This window comes from Mercenaria mercenaria, chromosome 16 (assembly GCF_021730395.1).
Source record: "Mercenaria mercenaria strain notata chromosome 16, MADL_Memer_1, whole genome shotgun sequence".
Taxonomy (NCBI): Eukaryota; Metazoa; Mollusca; class Bivalvia; order Venerida; family Veneridae; genus Mercenaria; species Mercenaria mercenaria.
In genome coordinates, this window is record NC_069376.1 from 63223936 (window position 1) to 63244140 (window position 20205).

Below are 20205 nucleotides of genomic sequence, written 5' to 3' on the forward strand. Positions count from 1 at the left end.
AAAATAAGTTAGATAGGTTGCTATTTGAGGTCAAAAGGTCACACAAAGCTGAGGTGCAACAAAATCCCAGAAATCAAGGTCAAAATCCAAGGCTAGGCTCTCATTTAGAAACTGAATGCTATTATTGTCATCAAAAGGGCCATATTGCACCTGCATGTCCCAATAAAAACAGCAACTATACCCAAGATCAAAATCAAAGGTTTGATAGGCATACAAGTGGGGAAACAGAATGTTACTATTGCCATCAAATGGGTCATATTGCAGCTACATGTCCCAATAAACAAGGTACACAGAATAACAACCAGGAAAACTTATAAATGCTGGGCTTGTGGCCGAAAGTTCAGCTACCATCAGGCCATTTCTGACTAAAGATTCTCGTAAGTTAGAAACCTTGCGTTTTGTAGCTAATTTTATGCATAAAGTAAATGCACCGGTGATAAGACAGAATAATGCGGTGATAAATGATCCGGTATCAAATACTGACTCGGTGGTGGGCTCGAGAGGTAGTTCGAATGTTGGAGTCGTATATTCAAAAGATATTACGGCGAACAGTGAGTACAACTCGAGTATTCGGCCACAGAATCAGTCTTTGTCAACTGAGGTTTCTAGTCCGGATATAAACGCGGTAAAAACTGATTTTCGGATCCCTGAAATTAAGTCTTGTTCGTCCAAAGCGGAAGAAAAATCAAGTTCCATGTCATATTCGGTGAATACTACACGCTTAGATTTAAATTACGGGGATGCATTGCCGAAAGCGACGAGTTTATGCAGCGAGGAAACGGAAGTGACGTCACGTGAAATGTCGGAAGATATCTCGAACGATATATCAACGCAAGGTTTACATACTACCCATATGTATCTTCCTGTCAAAATCAAGAATACAATTTATGATTTTATGATTGATACAGGTTCGGCAATGAGCATTATATCGCATGATATTTTCTTTAGGATGGGTTTAAAGTTTGATATTTCTCAGCAAGCAAGACCAGATCTCACAGCGGCTTGTGGGACTCCCATTAAAGTTTATGGATCACTGAACATTCCTTTCTGTGTTGAAAATCAAGGTTTTGGGTTCCAGTTCATAGCAGCTGGAATAGGGTAGATCTAGTTTAAAGAACCCCCTCCCCCCCACCCCCTATTATCACAAGAACTGAGAGGGTAGTTAAAAAGAAACATATCTTTTCGCCATGACTTTAAGCTTTAATAATGTGTCAGTACCGTGTATATAAATGATCAGACATGATAAAGTAGATATGCTATATTTAATAACATTAAGATTAAGTAATCTTGTACAGTTGATGTTTTGATTAAAAATTTTTTGTTTGTTTAATTTGTACAGAATCTTGATTGGCTAGACGAGAGAGGACCGGTGTTTACTTCGGGGAGTTCTTGTGTGGTAGATGGGTGCACAGTCACGTTTAGTACTTATAGTGCTTTCAGAAAACACTGGAAATTGTTACACAACCTTTATTTATGTAAATACCAATGTTCTGGGTGTCAGTTTTCCTCACTGACTAGGCATCTGGTATTGGTGCACACCCGTAGATTGAACCATCCTGGTATTGTGAATGTCAGGGTGATCAATCCAGATTATATGGATCCAGGGGCTGTTACTCCGTACAGAAGGAAATAATTATTTTCATGTACATATGAACTTAACCTGTGTCTTATCCCATAATATTGTTATTACGTGTTTCTATGTATTTTATAAAAAAAAAATAGGTTCTTAAGTTAATTGTAAGAATAATAATTAGAATTATCTAAGTTATTTAATTTTTTAACAGAAATATTGAATTGTTATAATGAGAAAAATTAAGTTTCAGTTCCAAGTGTTAATAAGGACATGATTCTCTTTCTTCTGAGGACGTATCAACTTCAAGGATGGAATGGTGGATTACCCCTCTCACTGCTTAGAACGTGCTGCCTACCCGGAACGGTATGTGATTTTTTCTGACTCGTAGGATGATTAAGGAATATAGAAAGTGAAAATTGTACACCATCACGTGATTATTTTTTTTTAATAATAAACATCTCCTGAAGCTTTGAATACGTTATTACAGGCAGTGCAATTGAAATATTAAATGTGAATGAAGAAATGTTCTTCATCTTGAATACAGATGATAAGAAGTGTCTCGTTTATAATAATCAAATGCAGACGAAAATTGTTGAAGTTGAAATTATGCTAAGTAATATACTATATTGTATATTTCGAGATTTTATACTTTATATTATTCGATCGTACCATGGGGTGCAGAACTGTGAATTTCTGGCGACGAATTGCTGGAAATAGCCTACAACTTCAGTGAATTTCTGGCAACAAACTGCTGGAAATACAATCTACATCTTCGTTGAATTTCTGGCAACAAACTGCTGGAAACAGTCTACATTTCAGTGAATTTCTGGCAATAAACTGCTGGAAAGATAGTCTACAACTTCGTTAAATTTCTGGCAACGAATTGCTGGAAATAGCCTACAACTTCAGTGAATTTCTGGCAACAAACTGCTGGAAATAGAGTCTGCAACTTCAGTAAATTTCTAGCAACAAACTGCTGGAAATAGAGTATACAACTTCGTTGAATTTCTGGCAACAAACTGCTGGAAATAGAGATATATGTTCAGCCGGATATTGATAATGCGCATGGGCGATAAGAAACTTCTGGCGAAAGGGTCGCTGGATATAGATTCGTGATGACTTCAAACAGATCACATATTCCGTTCTCATCTCTTGGCAGCATCACGTTCGACGGCAGTGAACGTTATATGGGGTCACGTATTCATCCACCTACTTCCGGAGGAGCCATTCATCTGAGACGAACAAGAACATCCATAGAATTATATAAGTTAAGTAGATTTTCTATATTTTTTTATTTGATTTTTAGATAAATTAATAGAACTGTTATGCTTAGATGTTTCATATTTACGACGAAATTTCTGTCAGTTACCTAGTTATTTTTGGTATGATATCGTCGTCTGCAAATTAAATGAAAATTCACAGCTTTAAACAAATTTTATTAGAGATTATTTTATTTTTTCTTATTTATTTGTAATGCTGTTTCACATAACACATGCAATTTATTCACAGGTTATATTATCTAGATTGTTACATTTGAATTGTATGTATACTTCAATCATTACATGGCAATGTAAACGTAACGTATATTATTCTTACAACGTGGTTTAACGTAAAATGTCATTTTCACGTTAATTCTAATTCAAGGTCCATAAGTATTGTCAGTTTAAATGGTGTCTACTCTTAATTTTTTGCATTTAATACATAAACAAAGTTTAACGATAACAAATAATGTATTGCATTGTAATCAAATATTTATTTGTTCTTATAAGTAAAAATAGTGAAGTATAAGATTGCTTTATACTATTTGCTTGATGTTAATATGTACTTTTTATTTTTCAGTACATAGTTACCTTGACCTTGTATTACCTTCCGGTATGGAATGCGCTAGCTATAGAACATTGCTGATGTCAAGAAGCCAGTCAAGAATCTTACGTATAGAGACTTTGTCATACAATTGATGTGTTACGTGTGCGTGTATCATCCATATATAGACGATATAAAACGGAGGAATATTCTTTATCATTTGTGTTTTGTGTTAAAGGGTTGTGACTTTGTGTAGTTTTACATAGCTTGATGAACATTGTGTGAAGAATCATGGAACAATATAACAATATTCACATTATAATATGTTGTATTATGAATTGATTTGGATAGTATGCTTGATGATTAAGCAATAATCTTTGATTGACATGCATATGATAATTCATTATGTCCTATAGATATATTAATTATTAATATGTATATTTTAACTTTGAATTTCTCCGTAAAGGTTTTAATTTGCTTTTATTGTTGGATACAGGCACATGTAGCACTTAAGGATATTTATGTATAATTTACTTATCTATGGATCACTTGTTTGGCTTCTTGACCTCAGATTTAATTCAACATTCGTTTCATATTAATGTTTGTTGGTCACAGCACTTAGTATTGCATTATAATGGGTCTACTTTTATTTTTGTTTGTTTAGTTTGTTTTTTAAAATTTTGTTCTCAAATTTTCAATTTTTTGCTCCAAAATTTTTTAAGGTGACGGGGGGAGGTATGTAACAGGCCCGGTACAAACCTTTATCTTTTAGACTTCAACTGAGTAAATGACCTGCACGGATGACATACATATTTTATATTACACCGGCTAATGTTCTATTATTTGACTTCTAGTAAATGTCGTCGGCTGATACGAGGCATTTGATTGGAACGCGCACCGCTAATAACCAATCATTATCACTTGTATGTCATCTTGTTCATGGTTGGTCAATTGCACTTACGGAAACTTACGAAGTTTTGTTTTGTAATGCGTTGCTTAGATACTATTGCTGCGACCAATGAAACAATTGTTAGATCTTTTTACGGGGTAAAATGTGCATAAAATGTGTAAACGATGATTGTTCGAGAGGGTTCTTTCTCTCGCTGCACAAGCGTCGAGTTCCCTCACTTGCTAACGTTAACATGTAGGATTTATACATTGTTAATATGTACATTGTATATTAGTTGGGATAGGACACGGGTTGAATATTAAATGTGATATCTACTTTTGAATTGTTGATTTACTTTAAGGTCTGAACTTTATTCCCGAGTCGGATTCGAACCCCGTACTCGTATTTCTCTTACCAACTGATCTTGTCCCCTAAACCCCGGCTTAGGAAGGCGGTGCCCGTTACAAATTTATACCTTCTTGACAAATGTAATATAATGTTATACTGATCCACCATCATTGCAAATATCTTATGTAGTCCACTTTAGGAAAGGGCAAGAAGAGGTCGTCTCTTAATGTAAGTCGTCTATTGCGTAACGGGCGTGATCTCTGCGACATACAATTTAAATTTATTGATTTTATGACTAAGAAAGGTCATGAAATACATCTAAAATGTCTAGGATTTACACAGTACGATGTAAGAGTATAATAAATATATACAGTTGTTGTCTCGCCCCTTCTAAATTGAGCAAATAGTTCTGTCTGGTATTTAACATACTTTAGCAAAAACAAAGATATCATCACCTATGTATTCTAAAAATGATACTCACTCATCGTAGAAAATAGAGAGATAGTAAAATATGTTAAATTGTATGTTTTCATCATTCGATATTTGTGAGCAATTTTGATAGGCTACTAACAACAAAAGTTCTTTATTTAAAAAAATGTAACTTTTAAGTAATAACAGTTACTGGCGGGTAAGTCGTTTTAGTCAATATATAAGTGATATAAATTTTGATTTATAAGATAGATTCAAACGCAAGCAAAAGAAATATGGATATATCATTGTTCAAATTAAATGATTTTTTCGATTGAAATAAAAATACATATCCATTTTTAGAATGCAGAGTATGACCTCTTTCTCTGCATCATAATCGGTACATTACTTCTTTGAGAAGGCTGTATCAGTGAAGTTACATTCAGAGTGCTTAAGATTGTGCAGTGTTATTGTGAAAAGTATATTCCAAAAAGCCAAACGTCAAGACATATTGATTGGCTAAGTTACTGAAATGTTATTGACTCCTATGCTACATTAGCCCACGCCAAAATCAAAGACCAGTAAATGATAAAATGATCAAAACACCGGAGTGCAAAAGAAACAAGTTAGTTAGAATATCACCTGAAAGTGCTATAAAATGTCACTTTCTATTTTTGTTTATTAATGTTACTCATTTGTACCACGGACAAGGTAAGATCATTCGAGCTTAAGTTTTTCTCCTGTGAATCTGCGCTGCTTCGGTTGGTTAATGATGTTCTAAGTGGTATTGAGGAACAGGAAGTCACGGCCCTTATTGTAATTGACTTTAGTGCGGCATTTATCACTGTTGACCACGACATTTTGCTAGATGTCCTGTAAGCAGTTTAGTGTCTGTGAAACAGCTCTTCAATTGGTAGACCCCTACTTATTGTCTCGATCGTACCTGTAAGGTATATATCAGCAATGCATATTCACCAGACCGCCATCTTGAATGCAGTGTGCCCCAAGGCAATTGCCTTTGTCCGTGGCTGTATCTCACCTATGCTGGAACTCTTTTTGATGTCATTCCCAAATCCATATCAGTCTACGGTTTTACTGATGATCATATAGCAGACAAAAGCTTTCGTCATAAATCTGCCTTCGTAGAATCACAAGCGGTCAGAGAACTCGAACGGTTCGGAGTTGTAATCAATGACTGGATAAACAGAAACAAACTGAAAATGAACACTTCAAAAACTGAATTCAATATGTTTGGCAGCAGACCTCAATTGAACAAATGTTTTACAAATTCGATTGACATTGCGGGTGACGATATCAAACATTAAAGCACAATTATATATCTTGGTGCATTTCTTGACGAAACCCTAAACTTTAAAGATCATGTAAATCGCAAATGTCGTACAGCCATGTTGAATTACCTACGAATTAAGAACATCAGAAAATATTTAACTAAAGCAGCCACCGAAATTTTAGTCAGGTCAGGCAACTTTGTACTTAGGTTTAGTGGCAAATGTGTTCTTTTTCAGCTAAAAACGTTATGGTTCCTCCTTGGTCGCTTACATTGAATTCATTTGCACCTCGTGGATATGGGTTCAGAACAGCGCTCAATGTAGACTCGATGCACTCAGAATTTACAACCGTAGAAGGAAAAAGGTGCTGAAATTTGCCATAACTTATTCAATACATCACAAAAGCGTGAGTGAATTAACTTTTTTACAAGGGAGTAAAATCGATTAAAATTTAACGTTATTATAATATGGTAGCGTTATTTCTGCAAAAAAAACGCTGTTTGAACATCGAGCTGTCATAGATATTTAGACACTGCTACAATTATTATTATTATTATTATTATTATTATTATTATTATTATACCAGTTTTATTTAGCGCCCTTTTCATGATAAAGGCGCTTTACATATAGCAAACGCAGCCACACAGGGCGCGAAATTCATCCTCTACTAGTACAGATACAGATACAGAGCGATCTGACCGGAGGGACAGAGTGAAATAAAGCACCCAGAACAGATAGAGAGAAATCCTTTTTAGATACAGACTTGTCCGGCTAACTTTGCCTAGCTCTTTGCGAATAGACAGTCTGGTTCTTTAACGTGCACCGATACACGCGAAGCCGTCTTTACGGTGAAGAATCCGTACATGCCTTTATGTTAGGTGGGAGACACTCAAGAGCATCTCCGAAATTTCCAATGCCTGGATCTGGACCTCTGGATTGACAGGCAAGCGTGTTACCAAAAGACCACCGGCTCACCTATATTATTATATTATAACAACTAACATAAATTTTAATAAATATGATATATTTTGTATACATGTTTTACAGAAGTAAATACATATATGAATCTGCTGAAATTACATATACTCTAATTAAAGATTTCGATTACTTAAAGCATTCCAGACTAGTATAGAAAAGTATTATGGCCATACTCAGACTTTGATTTTACAAGTGCTGATTCGTTAACTTACTTATCGTGCTGACTTTGCGATTCTGACTTTGTGACCAGCGTAGATCATGATCATGTTCGCCATTCAGTCAGTATCTTTTCGGTAAGCACCCCTTTTAACAGGTAATGATATTGTCCAAATTGAAAGATGAACAAGTTCATCATAGAAATTTAGCAGGGTAAGGGTTAATATGATCACTCTCTACAAGCCATAACATTACAAGATGACCACATAAATTGTTTAAATAAGTTATTTCTAAAATAGTGGTACAATACATAGGTGTTTAATATTGCTTTGTAAAAATAAAAACAACAAGGCCAATAGAAATTGTTTGTTTTGATGATTTTCAATAAAACGAACAATTAACTTTACGCCCTTTATATTATGAACCGAATCGTAAATATATTACAAAAGATATATGTTGGTATTTCTAAAGCATCAACAGTTACTGTTGAAAACTCGACGGTACTTGATTACTATTTTCTAGTTCTAGTCATTATATGATAATGACTGATTTGGCAGCCTATCTAATTTTACGCATGGAAACGGTATTTTGCACCGTTGATTCATGTTTCATTTCATTGATTATGTTTGCCTAACACGAGCTTAATAAAAGTGTAGCGTCATAAGTTGTGGTCTTCAAATCAAACATTTTTTTTTTCTTTTCCTACTCTCATTTTCAAAATTAATTTATCTTGTATTTTTGTGTGTCATTACGTAGTTATACATTTTCTACGCTGTAATAGATCTACCATACAATAATTCGGAACAGATATATATGTGAAATTGTGACGTTTTGCGGAGGGCTGTCGCTAATGTTGTTGAAACTTGTAGCCCGACCCATTTGCACTATATATATACATATGTATTGTTTTCATTCATTTTTGTAATAAATCCAACAATTAAGCGGCATGGGGAATCCACCTACCTACAGTCTCTCATAGGCAGATGCATTCTTTTCCTATTTTATACTAATATTGCTCCACGAGAGAAGGATTTCAATTTGGAGGAAGCCCCTAATTCGCCATATGCACTAAGAACATAAAAGAATGAACGCATTACAGCCGAGTTAACCTAGTAATATGTATAGCGAATGCTTTCCTGCTGGTAAAACTATCAGAAATAATTTGTCTTTTCAGGTGAAATGTCTTTATGATAATTTAAGCTTTACCAACGTACGAAATAATCAAACGTTGGTAGACTTAGGTTAGTTCCACTATGCCTTTAGATTATATGCGGCTAAGTAAATAGTATTCCCTATATATATTCTGTATAAAACTGACATTTTTTAAAGAGTTAACTAACATAGCTAGACCATTTCAGAGAACAAATCCTTTTTAAAAAGTTCTGATAATACTGACATAAAATGAAGAGATAAGTAGGGGTCGTGTATCTTCTACGAGAGGTATCTCTCGTCACATTTACTTACTGTAAAATCACATCAAAATCACACTGCTGTGACCTGGAAGTACTACTCATACTAAAACTGAGTTTCACTACACCAAATACAACCTCCTCTTCCATATGTTTCTCCCAAAATGTCAAAAATACATACTAAATGAAACTTTAAACAGAAACCAGCTTTAATTTAGACCTCTGTGTCCATGCAAAGTGAAAAATTAGTGTTCCAAAACCTTTCTGCCATTTCGCGACCAGACCAGATGGTTCATTTACTATAGGCCTATTTAAACAACGGGTACTAGATACATACATGTACATGCAGAAATGTTAACAACATATAAACGAATGTGGAACATTAGATATGTATAAATATTTTAAAACCAGTTTTGTATTCGAAACGTACTTAGATCTATTAACATATATACACAGAATGTCTTAACGATGCAAAGACTACAACTGCCTAACTAGAGAGTTCATAACTATGTCACTGTATGATTTATCAGAATATGGATAAATAATGTGAATATCATTTTGTCATAGTGTGCCCGTCGAAGGAGAATGTAGGAAAATCTTATTTAAAATCTTACTTAATTGTGCCTTAGCCAAAGTGGTATTTAATTAACTGAACTTCACAATAGTGATAGTAATTATATCCAAATTCATTTATCATACATTTATGCTAAGAACATTTCTAATGTAAACTTTTATATACGTTTAACTTTATGCACTTACATGATATTTCCGTGTAAGGTTAATTAAATGTATAAGACATATCACTTAAAATAATTTGTGTTTCATGTAAAACTATTTCACTTGAGCACGTTAAGATAAGATAAGATAAGATAAGATTTATTTTGAGTCGGCAAGACATTTACAAATAACATAAGCTCTGAAGAGCTTTTTTAACCGACTATATAACAAGTGTATGTTAACAAAAGTAAATAAGCTACAAGTAAGAAGGATAATTTACAACATAAAATCTATGAGAAACATGCTAATCCTACCAAATTTGGTTTAAAACTGCTTAAAAGATGAAATTAGTTACAAGTTGACCAAAAATATGGGGCAAAGGTGCCATAGTTAAGAAATCTTTAAAAAATCAGAATATCACTCAAATCAGATTTGAAAGTGACCTGATTAGCATCTTTTTCATAGGGTAAATCAATAATCATTAAAATGAACATGATTGAATAGCATAGAAATATAGATTTGTATTATGGTTAAAAATTAACTTTGTTTAATTAAGAACTGGCACACAGACGTGAAACTTGTATAAAGTCACGTGATAAATGCAGAACAAAATACATTACAAGGAACAATAACTCTTGACCCACATTTTAGTGAAGTTACCAGTATCCCCTTTTCAGTAATTAAAACTGTAAGCTGCTTTCTCAGTATTTACTAAAATATAATGATGTTAATGTTCATAGAAGTCTTTGAACAGAGTATGGTGTTATTATTAAATCATTATCATCTAACATACATCCATTAAATCCCCCCGTAAAGACAGGCTGTGTATCCTAGAAAAGTTTTAACATTTTCTCCTCCACAAAAACAGTATGACATTTCGGATATTATCATTTCATTTCCACGATATAATATTGTTGCTGGCAATGCAAGGGGTCAAAAAGCACATAATTTTACGACATAACAATTTTATAAAACAAACATTTGCCATTATCTGTTTATTTCTGCTTGGATCATGATATGAATTGACTTTGGATATTGCCAGAAAATGTTTCGCTATATTTATTGTTATAAAATGTCACAATTTAATGTTCATATACTCTCATATACTTGTGCATTTTTCTTCTTTTAACATATCTTCGTTTTCGCCTTCATCAGAAACATTTTGTTTGACCTTTTCCTTTCTCCTACATTTATAGTACAACCATATACAGACAGGCGGAACTAGTACAGTTAATGGGAGAACACACCTTTCTTCGACCATTGCCCTACGCTGTTGTGTTGGTAGGGGCACAATACTTCCAATAACTGCTACAATTATTGTGATAATTGTACCAATTAAGTGAAAATACATATAAGAAATCGAATAAAAAACTTTCAATCCGGACAGTTGCTTACTTTCCATTGCTTTAGTAGCAGTTGAAGACCATGTTGTTGATACTGTAGAGGTATTGACCGTTTGTGTATTTTCTAAATAAATGGTATAAGACCCATTTTTCTTACTGGTTGGACATTGGTCTGTGGGTCCAGGAGGAAGGTAGGGAGTTCTAGTCATATCTGAGGAGGACGCATGTCCAAATATTAACCATAAACATACTGCTAAACTTACACATGTGGCAAAGAAAACGGCTTTTGGCCGGCTTCGACGAAAGAATACAGAAACAAGAAACATTCCTGTTTGTGGTCCCGCTACAGCTCCTGTAAAACCAGCAAATATTTCACCTAAAGGACCTTTAACGTTAGACAGAACAAATGCAATTAATGCTGAAATGATTCCATACATTACAACAAAAAGTTTGGATATTTTTGTTGATTTCTGGTCATTAATATTCGGTTTAAGAACTTTTAATATATCGACGCACGTGATCGCTGCTGCCCCACTTAATCCCGACGAAATAGTGCTCAAAGAAGCAGCTGCAACAGCTGCAATAAACAAACCAGGTATTCCGTGAAGATTATGAAACAATTCAAGTATAGTAAATGGTATTATCTGATTTGGGTTACTTATTTGACCGGACGCTAAAGGGTCACAACCTCTTAAGCTGTGATATGCAAATACAGATAGTCCTTCGAACATAACCAATACCCATACAGTGCAATAGACTGGAACAGCAAGATACAACATTCTCCTGGCGGTATTTGGATGCGATGTGGACATTATGCGCTGAACCCCAGCTTGTGTTATTGTCGGGTAGAAATACTGCGAAATAGCACCAATAACTAATGTCCAGAATGTGTGTCTGATCGTTGGGTCAGGGTTAAAGTTGAAGAAGTTAAATCGATCTTTTCCAGCCTGAACAACGTTAGTAGGCCCACCAGCACTAGTTGTACTTTTGATTATCACTGTAATGAGAGAAGCTATCATTATATCACCGAACTAAATTTACATATCTATAACCTATTGATAACAATCTACATTTATATTGCTAGGGTTAACATACTTTTTACATGTAGTTAAATTTATATGAATATTTATACTTTCGGCTCAAACTTTGCCAGGATTTCTTTTGTTTGTTTTTGTTTGGTTTGCCGTCACACCATCAACATTATAAGTCATACAGAGACTTTTCAGCTTTTGGTAGTGGAGTAACACACTAGGTTCCCCTTTGGGCATCATGTCATTACCGGTTTAATAGTACCAGCGACCTTCCGTAAGCCAGCTGGATGGCTCCCTTACATGTTACTTTATACTACTGCAGTTCCTTCTTTACTTTATATAAATAATTATTTCACTTTAGTACTTTAGAGCATTTTAATGACATGGATACAGCCTGTTAGCATTACATGTCTTCTTACCAAAAATGAAAAAAATAATATTAAGAGGTCATCTTACATATAAGAAAAATAATCTGTTCTGAAAAACAAAACCTCTGAAAAATGCTACACTATAATTTGCTGTTTAGCAATTATGCATATGTAGACATTTTCTGAATATGTAACACTTAAACCTGGAAGTTAACAATAAAAGTGGTCTTGTTATATTTTTCTATACAATACGCCATAACACTAAGCGAAAAAAAAGCTACCACATCCTTATAGGCCTCAAAATACCATATTTCATCAACATCATTTAAATACATTTTGGACTGCTTCACATGTAACACTGAGTAGTAACTTCCTACATGAAATAAATCTACAACCTTCGCCAGTTGTGCTCACAAGAAAAAAATCATTCTATACCGTCTGTCAGTGCGACAGTGTGAAAGCGCTACCGTAGTGTACACAATGCGGTGCATGTCATTCTATACCGTCTGTCAGTGCGACAGTGTGAAAGCGCTACCGTAGTGTACACAATGCTGTGCATGTCATTCTATACCGTCTGTCAGTGCGACAGTGTGAAATTACAACCGTAGTGTACACAATGTCGTGCATGTAATAGAATGACATGCACAGCATTGTGCACACTACGGTAGCGCTTTCACACTGCCGCACTGACAGACGGTATAGAATGACATGCACAGCATTGTGCACACTACGGTAGCGCTTTCACACTGTCGCACTGACAGACGGTATAGAATGACATGCACAGCATTGTGCACACTACGGTAGCGCTTTCACACTGTCGCACTGACAGACGGTATAGAATGACATGCACAGCATTGTGCACACTACGGTAGCGCTTTCACACTGTCGCATTGACAGACGGTATAGAATGACATGCACAGCATTTATTGTAACATTCGGAGTCTGTCTATTTTTTACATGCAATAAAAGAGCAGCTTTTGCCCACAATACCAAGTAATGAGATCCCAGCAACTAGGTAGCAAAAACAATTTTTATGGTGTTCATTACGTTATATGCATTTTAATAGAAATTTCATACGTTTGTTTTCTGTTATATTGTACATACTTTTAACATTTAGAAATGCTAAGGTTACAAAACAGGTGCACATAGGTGATTATCTGCCAATGTAATAAAGTAAACGTTTTACCATGATATCTGATCAACCATGAAAAGATGATCCAAATCTGTTTATCCGTCTATTACAGTAGTGGAAAAACTATTTTATATAACGAACGACGATAACTGATATGATATCATCCACATTTGGGCTGGCATGATTATTGTGTAGGGTCACCATATGACTGATAATCGTAAAATATTACGAGAACTAAAAAGAGTAAGCTAGTTAAGAAAGCTTGGAGGCCTGATAACATCTGCATTGGTTACATCTGAAAGTCATATACGTGTACATTCTCAGTTCTAATATGAAGAATCAATATATACTTCTTCATATAAGATAAAATAAAAAATCATTTGTTTTACTTTGTGTACGTAAGATGATAATTGTTACACACTTTAACTTAGTTACTTGACGTTACAATTGATATACGCTTGTACTCATACACAGTATATTTAAAAAATACATTTTATGATAATACAAATTTGCAAAGTTTTCTTTGCTTTGAATATAAGTATCTATAATATATGTGTTAAACAAATTATATCATACATTGTACATACCAAATTCAAACTTTAGTGAACTTCAGTTTCAAATAAGTTACCCATTGAAGTATCAGAACCAAGGAAGAGGGTCGAAGGTGATAGCCATATATCAAAAACGTATTTTGGAATTTTTCGAAACAATACAGTTAGTGCGTTCTTTTAAGTGAGATACCAAAGGCTTTACAATTTAGAAAGGCGTTGTGTAGGTTAAAATCATCACTTACAGATTCAATCCCATAACTTGTACGCCCATGTCTACTATATTCTGTTTATTCGTGCCAAAAATAAACTTGTAATATTTATACTACGATTGGCTAAAGCAATGGTCACATTTACGTTCACGCACGTAGTTGGTCGTAGTTCACTTTAAACGTAGTTTGTCGTACGTTGAAGTACGTGTAAGTACGAACAACTACGTTCAACTACGAGTAAATCGGGTAGGGTTAACTAGGGTATCACTACGTCTTACCACGAGTTACTACGTTACACTACGTATATACTACGATCGAAGTACGAACAACTACGACAAATTACGATCAACTACGTTGAGCTACGGAAAAGCGTTTAGCGGTAGTGGAGCCCTAGTTTAGTTTAGCCGTAGTGGAGCCCTAGTTGATCGTAGTTGAACCGTACTGTCGATGTGTTTTTCTTGTACTACGATCAAAAACGATACACACTACTGTTAAGTACGATCAAGTACGTTTAACTAAGATCAACTACGTTCAAACTACGGTCACAGTAGGGTCAAAACATCGTAGTTAATCGAAGTCAGATTTTGAACATGCCGAAAAATTATTTGCTTACTACGGACAAATCATAAGTTCGAACTACGATCATTACTACGTTTGACTACGACTATCTACGTGTAACTACGCTTAGTACGATCAACTACAATCAACTACGATCATTCCTTACTACGATTAACTACGTGTAGTGTGACCACGCCATAAGCGTTCATAGTCATCTTTGTTGTAACTGGTCAGAATGTTTGTACATTTTAAAATATAGGTCAGTTTGTTTTTCCTTAACTAGAAAGTAGGTCAATCCATGTTTTATATAGATACCAGATTCTACACAAATATTTATCTTTTATCAAAATGACACACACTGGAAATCATTGAAAAGATGATATTGAAAATATTTTGTCTTGAAAAAGATGTCTACAAATCTAGTCTGAATTTTATAATCAAGTCAGGGAAGAAGTGCAGAAAGATCGTGAGAGAACAGAGGCTACCTCCAGAAAGAAAAAAAGACATGCAAGAGCGTACAGTAAAAGTTACAGAAGGGAATATACAAAGAAGAAGATATATTTTTTTCTCATTTATATGTTAGCTCTCATATGCAGGGGTGCCTTATTGGCCGCTGACTTTGAAACACTTCCCCACACCACCTTGCTTAGTGTGAAAAATTGTATCATATGTAGCCTTCCAGCTGGCTTACGGAGGGTCGATGGTTTACCCAGGTGTCCGCCTGTTCCTGAAATATTGCTCTGATAGTAACATTGATCTTCCTCCACCACGAATAACATGTACCAAAAATCTCACAATCAGTCGACCTCATCGTACTTACAATGTTTGCAAAAACAATGTATACCGGGGTCTTATTTATTTGATATCGTTGTCATTAAACATTAAGTATATACAATTACACAATTATGCATAAACACTGAAATTCATCTTGCAATTTATTAAATGTTCTTAAATGTCCTACTGGCAGAATTTCTTTAAACATTGTGTACTGACTGAGAATCAAGTTTAAAACGGAAATATACATCAAAAATCATAGGTACCCGAGTTTTATCTTGAATTATCTGCCCTTGAAAGTAGATTGATTTTCAGTATTTTCCGACTTTCAAGCGCTGATCATTCATGACCAAAGCTGGGTTTCTATGGTTTGTTTTATTTCATATTTCTGTTTTTGATTTGATTCTTTGTCAGTTAAAAAAAAAAGATTAAAGAAGAAATACTTTCTGTAAGAAAATTGTTGCCCCATGTCAATACAGAGACTGTTCCATATGTCCTTAACTATGACCGTGACAAAATGATACCGCAATGTCCTAATCTTTCCCATGGACCGAATTTCTTTACACTTTGTATACTGACTGCAAATGAAGTCTGAAACAGAAATAAAAATTAAAATGCACAGTTCTCTTGTCTTGATCTTGAATTATCTGCCCTTGAAAATTGGATTTTTGAGTATTTTCTGATTTTCAAGAGCAGATAATTCAATATCAAGCCTGGGTACCTATGATTTTTAAAATATATTTCCGTTTTAAACTTGCTTCTCAGTCAGTACTTAAAGTTTAAAGAGATTCTGGCCGTAGGAAAGTTTTGCCCTATATACATACAGGCAACTGTGGCATTTACCTTTAAGATACTAGTAGATGCATTCAATATTCAGACAGAATTCAGACTGGCGACATGGCTTAGAATAAACTTCAGACATTACGGAACAAATTGGTATATGTCGCCATTATTTTTTTTCCAATCGCACGGGACCAAAAATATGGCTATAAGTGAGTCACTACAAGGATGTTCCTATGTTATAAACTCTAGTCATATTATGAACTCAAACTGCTAAGACTGACCCTTTTCAAGTCATCAAAATTTATATACTATTTGTATTTGGATTCTATGTTCAAAATATGGAAACTTCTAGAAAAAAAACTGTTATTGCAATGTGTATGATGCAAATATGACGTTTTGGTATCATATAAATATGTGCCTGTATGTGAAAGAGAAAATATATTCTTATGATTTTGGGAACAGTAGTGGTGTTGTTATTTGTAATGTCAGATTGTTACTAAGGGCTTGAAGCTGTTTTGTCTGTACGTTTGTTTTGTCGTCAAACTGTTTAACAAATGATATGAAGCAAATGACCGATAATTGCAGTGGCAATACAGAAGCCATCTACCGGTGGAAAACTTTGCTACTCTTCGTCCCTTGTGGTTGTTGGCAACAGTGTTAGGACTAAAAATGCTTCAAGGCACTTAGGACCTAAGAAACAACCGACAACCATGGGCCATGTGCGCGATATATTGTCTAATCATGAGGAACACTTCTGTGTAGTAATAAAAAATCCTGAAATTAAAAGTTATGGATTGGAAACAAAATTTTACTTGACCTTAAACAGTGACCTTCACCTTCGACCGACAAGCATAGGTAATGTATCAAGACACATTCTCTCATCATGGGGAACGTTTGTTTGTAGCATTAAGATAATCCATCAATGCATATAGAAGTTATAAAGCAGAAACAGATTTTATTTGACCTATGAAGCAGAAACAGATTTTATATGACATTGACCTAGGACCTACAAGCATAAGTCATGTACGTGCATAGTCTACATATTGCCCTTTATTCACATACCAATATTTACTAACCTACTACTACTACTACTACTACTACTACTAGCAGTAGTAGCAGTAGCAGTGCCAGCAACAGTAGCAGCAGCAGCAGTAGCAGTAGCAGTAGTAGTAGAAGTCACATTTTAGTAGTTTAGGAACACAGAAGCTGTTAAAGTATATCTAGAACTATTATAATACAGCTTCAAAATAAAAAGGTTAGCTTTTTGTACAAATTAGTCAGGGTGCCATTTATTATGCTTACATTTAACATAACTGAGACTCAAAGATCTGCGAAGTGCAAACACTAGATAAACACCGCCCAGTCACGCAAAAAAGAAAACAAATTTAACTTGAGATTATTGCAACAACTGGTTCCCATCTCCATAATATATTTGCAAAAAGCTCCCATACGATCGATTTAAGTGTTGGTCTTTTTCGTTATAATAATAATATATAATATTAGCATGTCCAGACGAGCCGCAACAATTAATATGAATATTTTCTATCATTAAACAATTTATATATTTTGCAGCTGTAATTGCTTATTCATATATAGGTAGATTAACTGAGTTTCTGCCATTACCTGCTAATATTCCACCGAGCATGACAAATGACTGAAACACGTCGGTCCATATGACGGCTTTTATCCCTCCTATAGACGTGTATAAAGTCGCAGCTGCAGCAAATGTAACAACTGATATCCAAATTGGTAATGCAGTGGTGGACTGAAGCGCTAAAGCAGTTCCGAATAGAACTATACCCATGTATAGTGTGTAGTAGGAAACACCTAATACCACGCCAAGACATCTGACAGATTTTGTGCCATAGCGTAGCTGATAGTATTCATACACACTTGTTAATTTCAACGGATGTAATAACGGCACTACAATTGCAGATGCCAGATAAAGTGATCCCATAATCCCTATTATTTGCATAGCGTATTGCAGTCCATACACATAGACTTCAGCCGGAGAGCCTAACATCGTAATTGATGATAGAAATGTCGCCACGAAAGATAAACCAAGGGGAAACGACTTCAGTTTTCTGTCCCCAAGAAAGTAGTTTACTGATGTATTGTGTCTTTTATCCTTGATGGCGAAAAATATTCCTATTGCTATAGAAATTGCTATAAGAGCTCCAAACACTATATAATCAGCCGTTCCGAAACTCCTCCCAATTACAAATTCTTCATTCATTTTGACTAAGTTTGTAAATAAACTTTCTCATAAACTAAACTGCGTTTGCGATCTGGTATCGGCAAGTGAGCGGTAACGATATAACTTTTAGTTATATAACTATAAGGTAATCCGAGAAATGGTTGAAAGACGACTGAGGTATCGGTTTAATGTCGATAAATGTCACAGTTTTTTACTGTACTTAACGGTTATGAGGTTTGAAGATGAATCTGTTCGGTTGTTTGTAAATATAGTGTTTTAAGGAATAAAAATGCGGTCATCAACTAGATCCATTTTGGTACAGCCGCGCCTTTCGGAAAAAGAAACGATTTAACTATAACATAGATAAGCACTTTCGTGAATCATTCAAAATATATGTAATTTGTTTCGTATATAAATATGTATCTTCGTATATAGCAATTTGAGAAGGATATATGTCCTAATTAGATACCTCAATTATTTCATCATTGCACTGTAATGAATAGTTTCACGGTTTGTTTCTGGTTAAACGATGTTTTTCTATGTTACGGCGGGCAGTTACGAGGGGCGTTCAATATGTAATGTTACTCCGTATGTAGTTCCGTAACCACTTGTTATATTTAGATGCGGTTTTCGGCACATTATAGAGGAATATTTTCTGAATAATTAAAGCAATATAACAACGTTGTTGAAATGGTAACGTAACATGTGTAATATATGTTACATTTTTATTCTTCCTTTAATAAAGTGTTAATTCTATGTCTACAAACATTATAGACCACATAAAAATTGGTTTTTCATTGATAGCAAATTAATTATATCATTTTATTCAGTTTCAGGGCTTTCAGAATTTTATTTGTTGTTTGTGACACTGGTTCAATTAATGCAATTAGCTGGGCACATCTAGTTTTAAGTAAACAAATGTGTCATAAAAGTAACAAAATAGTATATTACAAAACACCGAGAGACTTTTAGACCAGGACAAAGCAAATTAGAACATTTAAATTGATTTGAAACTTAGAAAATGCTATTTTTTAACAGAATTTAGTTATTTTTTAAAATTTTCATTAATATTCCTGAATATGCAAATTAGTTAATTAACATAAAAACGCTGCTTTTCAAAGGCCAATGTCATAGCTCCATTTTGACATCATTTTTATTGTTTTATCACAAAAACTGACCAAGATATTACTGATTATCATCTATAATGTCGTCCTTTTCAAAATTGAATGGTTGCCATAGAAACAGTGAAATCATATATAGTTCAAAAGAGTTTTTTCATAGGAACAGTTTTTATTTCGAAAGGGTTGGTCCTGCCGAACAATTTGGTACCTATGAAAAAAGTCTGGGGGATGCATGGTAGACCCTATTGGCCCCCGTACTATAACCTATTGATAACAATCTGCATTGATATTGCTGGGTTTAACATACTTATAACATGAAGTTAAATTTATATGAGTTCACATTCATACTTTAGACTCAGATTCTGTCAGGATTTCTTTTCCTTGATCAACATTATAAGTCATACAGAGACTTTTCAGTTGTTGACCGTGGAGAAACACACCACGTGACCCTTTGGACATGATGCCATTACCCACAGGCGTTTCGATAGTACAACAAACCTTCCGCAAGCCTTCCTTACGGGTTACATTGTACTAACGCAGTTCCTTCTTTGTTCCATATAAATCATTA

General features: G+C 34.5%; 1 protein-coding gene across 1 annotated transcript; it reads right to left on the minus strand.

The window, feature by feature from the left end:
• Positions 1–7153: 7153 nt before the first annotated feature.
• Positions 7154–18555, minus strand: LOC123539816 (sodium-dependent multivitamin transporter-like). Its single transcript, XM_045324597.1, has 3 exons — positions 17943–18555; positions 11177–11331; positions 7154–7285 (listed from the first exon to the last, which is right to left on the minus strand). Exons 1-3 carry the CDS (start codon positions 18553–18555, stop codon positions 7154–7156), a joined length of 900 nt encoding a protein of 299 aa, XP_045180532.1.
• Positions 18556–20205: the final 1650 nt, after the last annotated feature.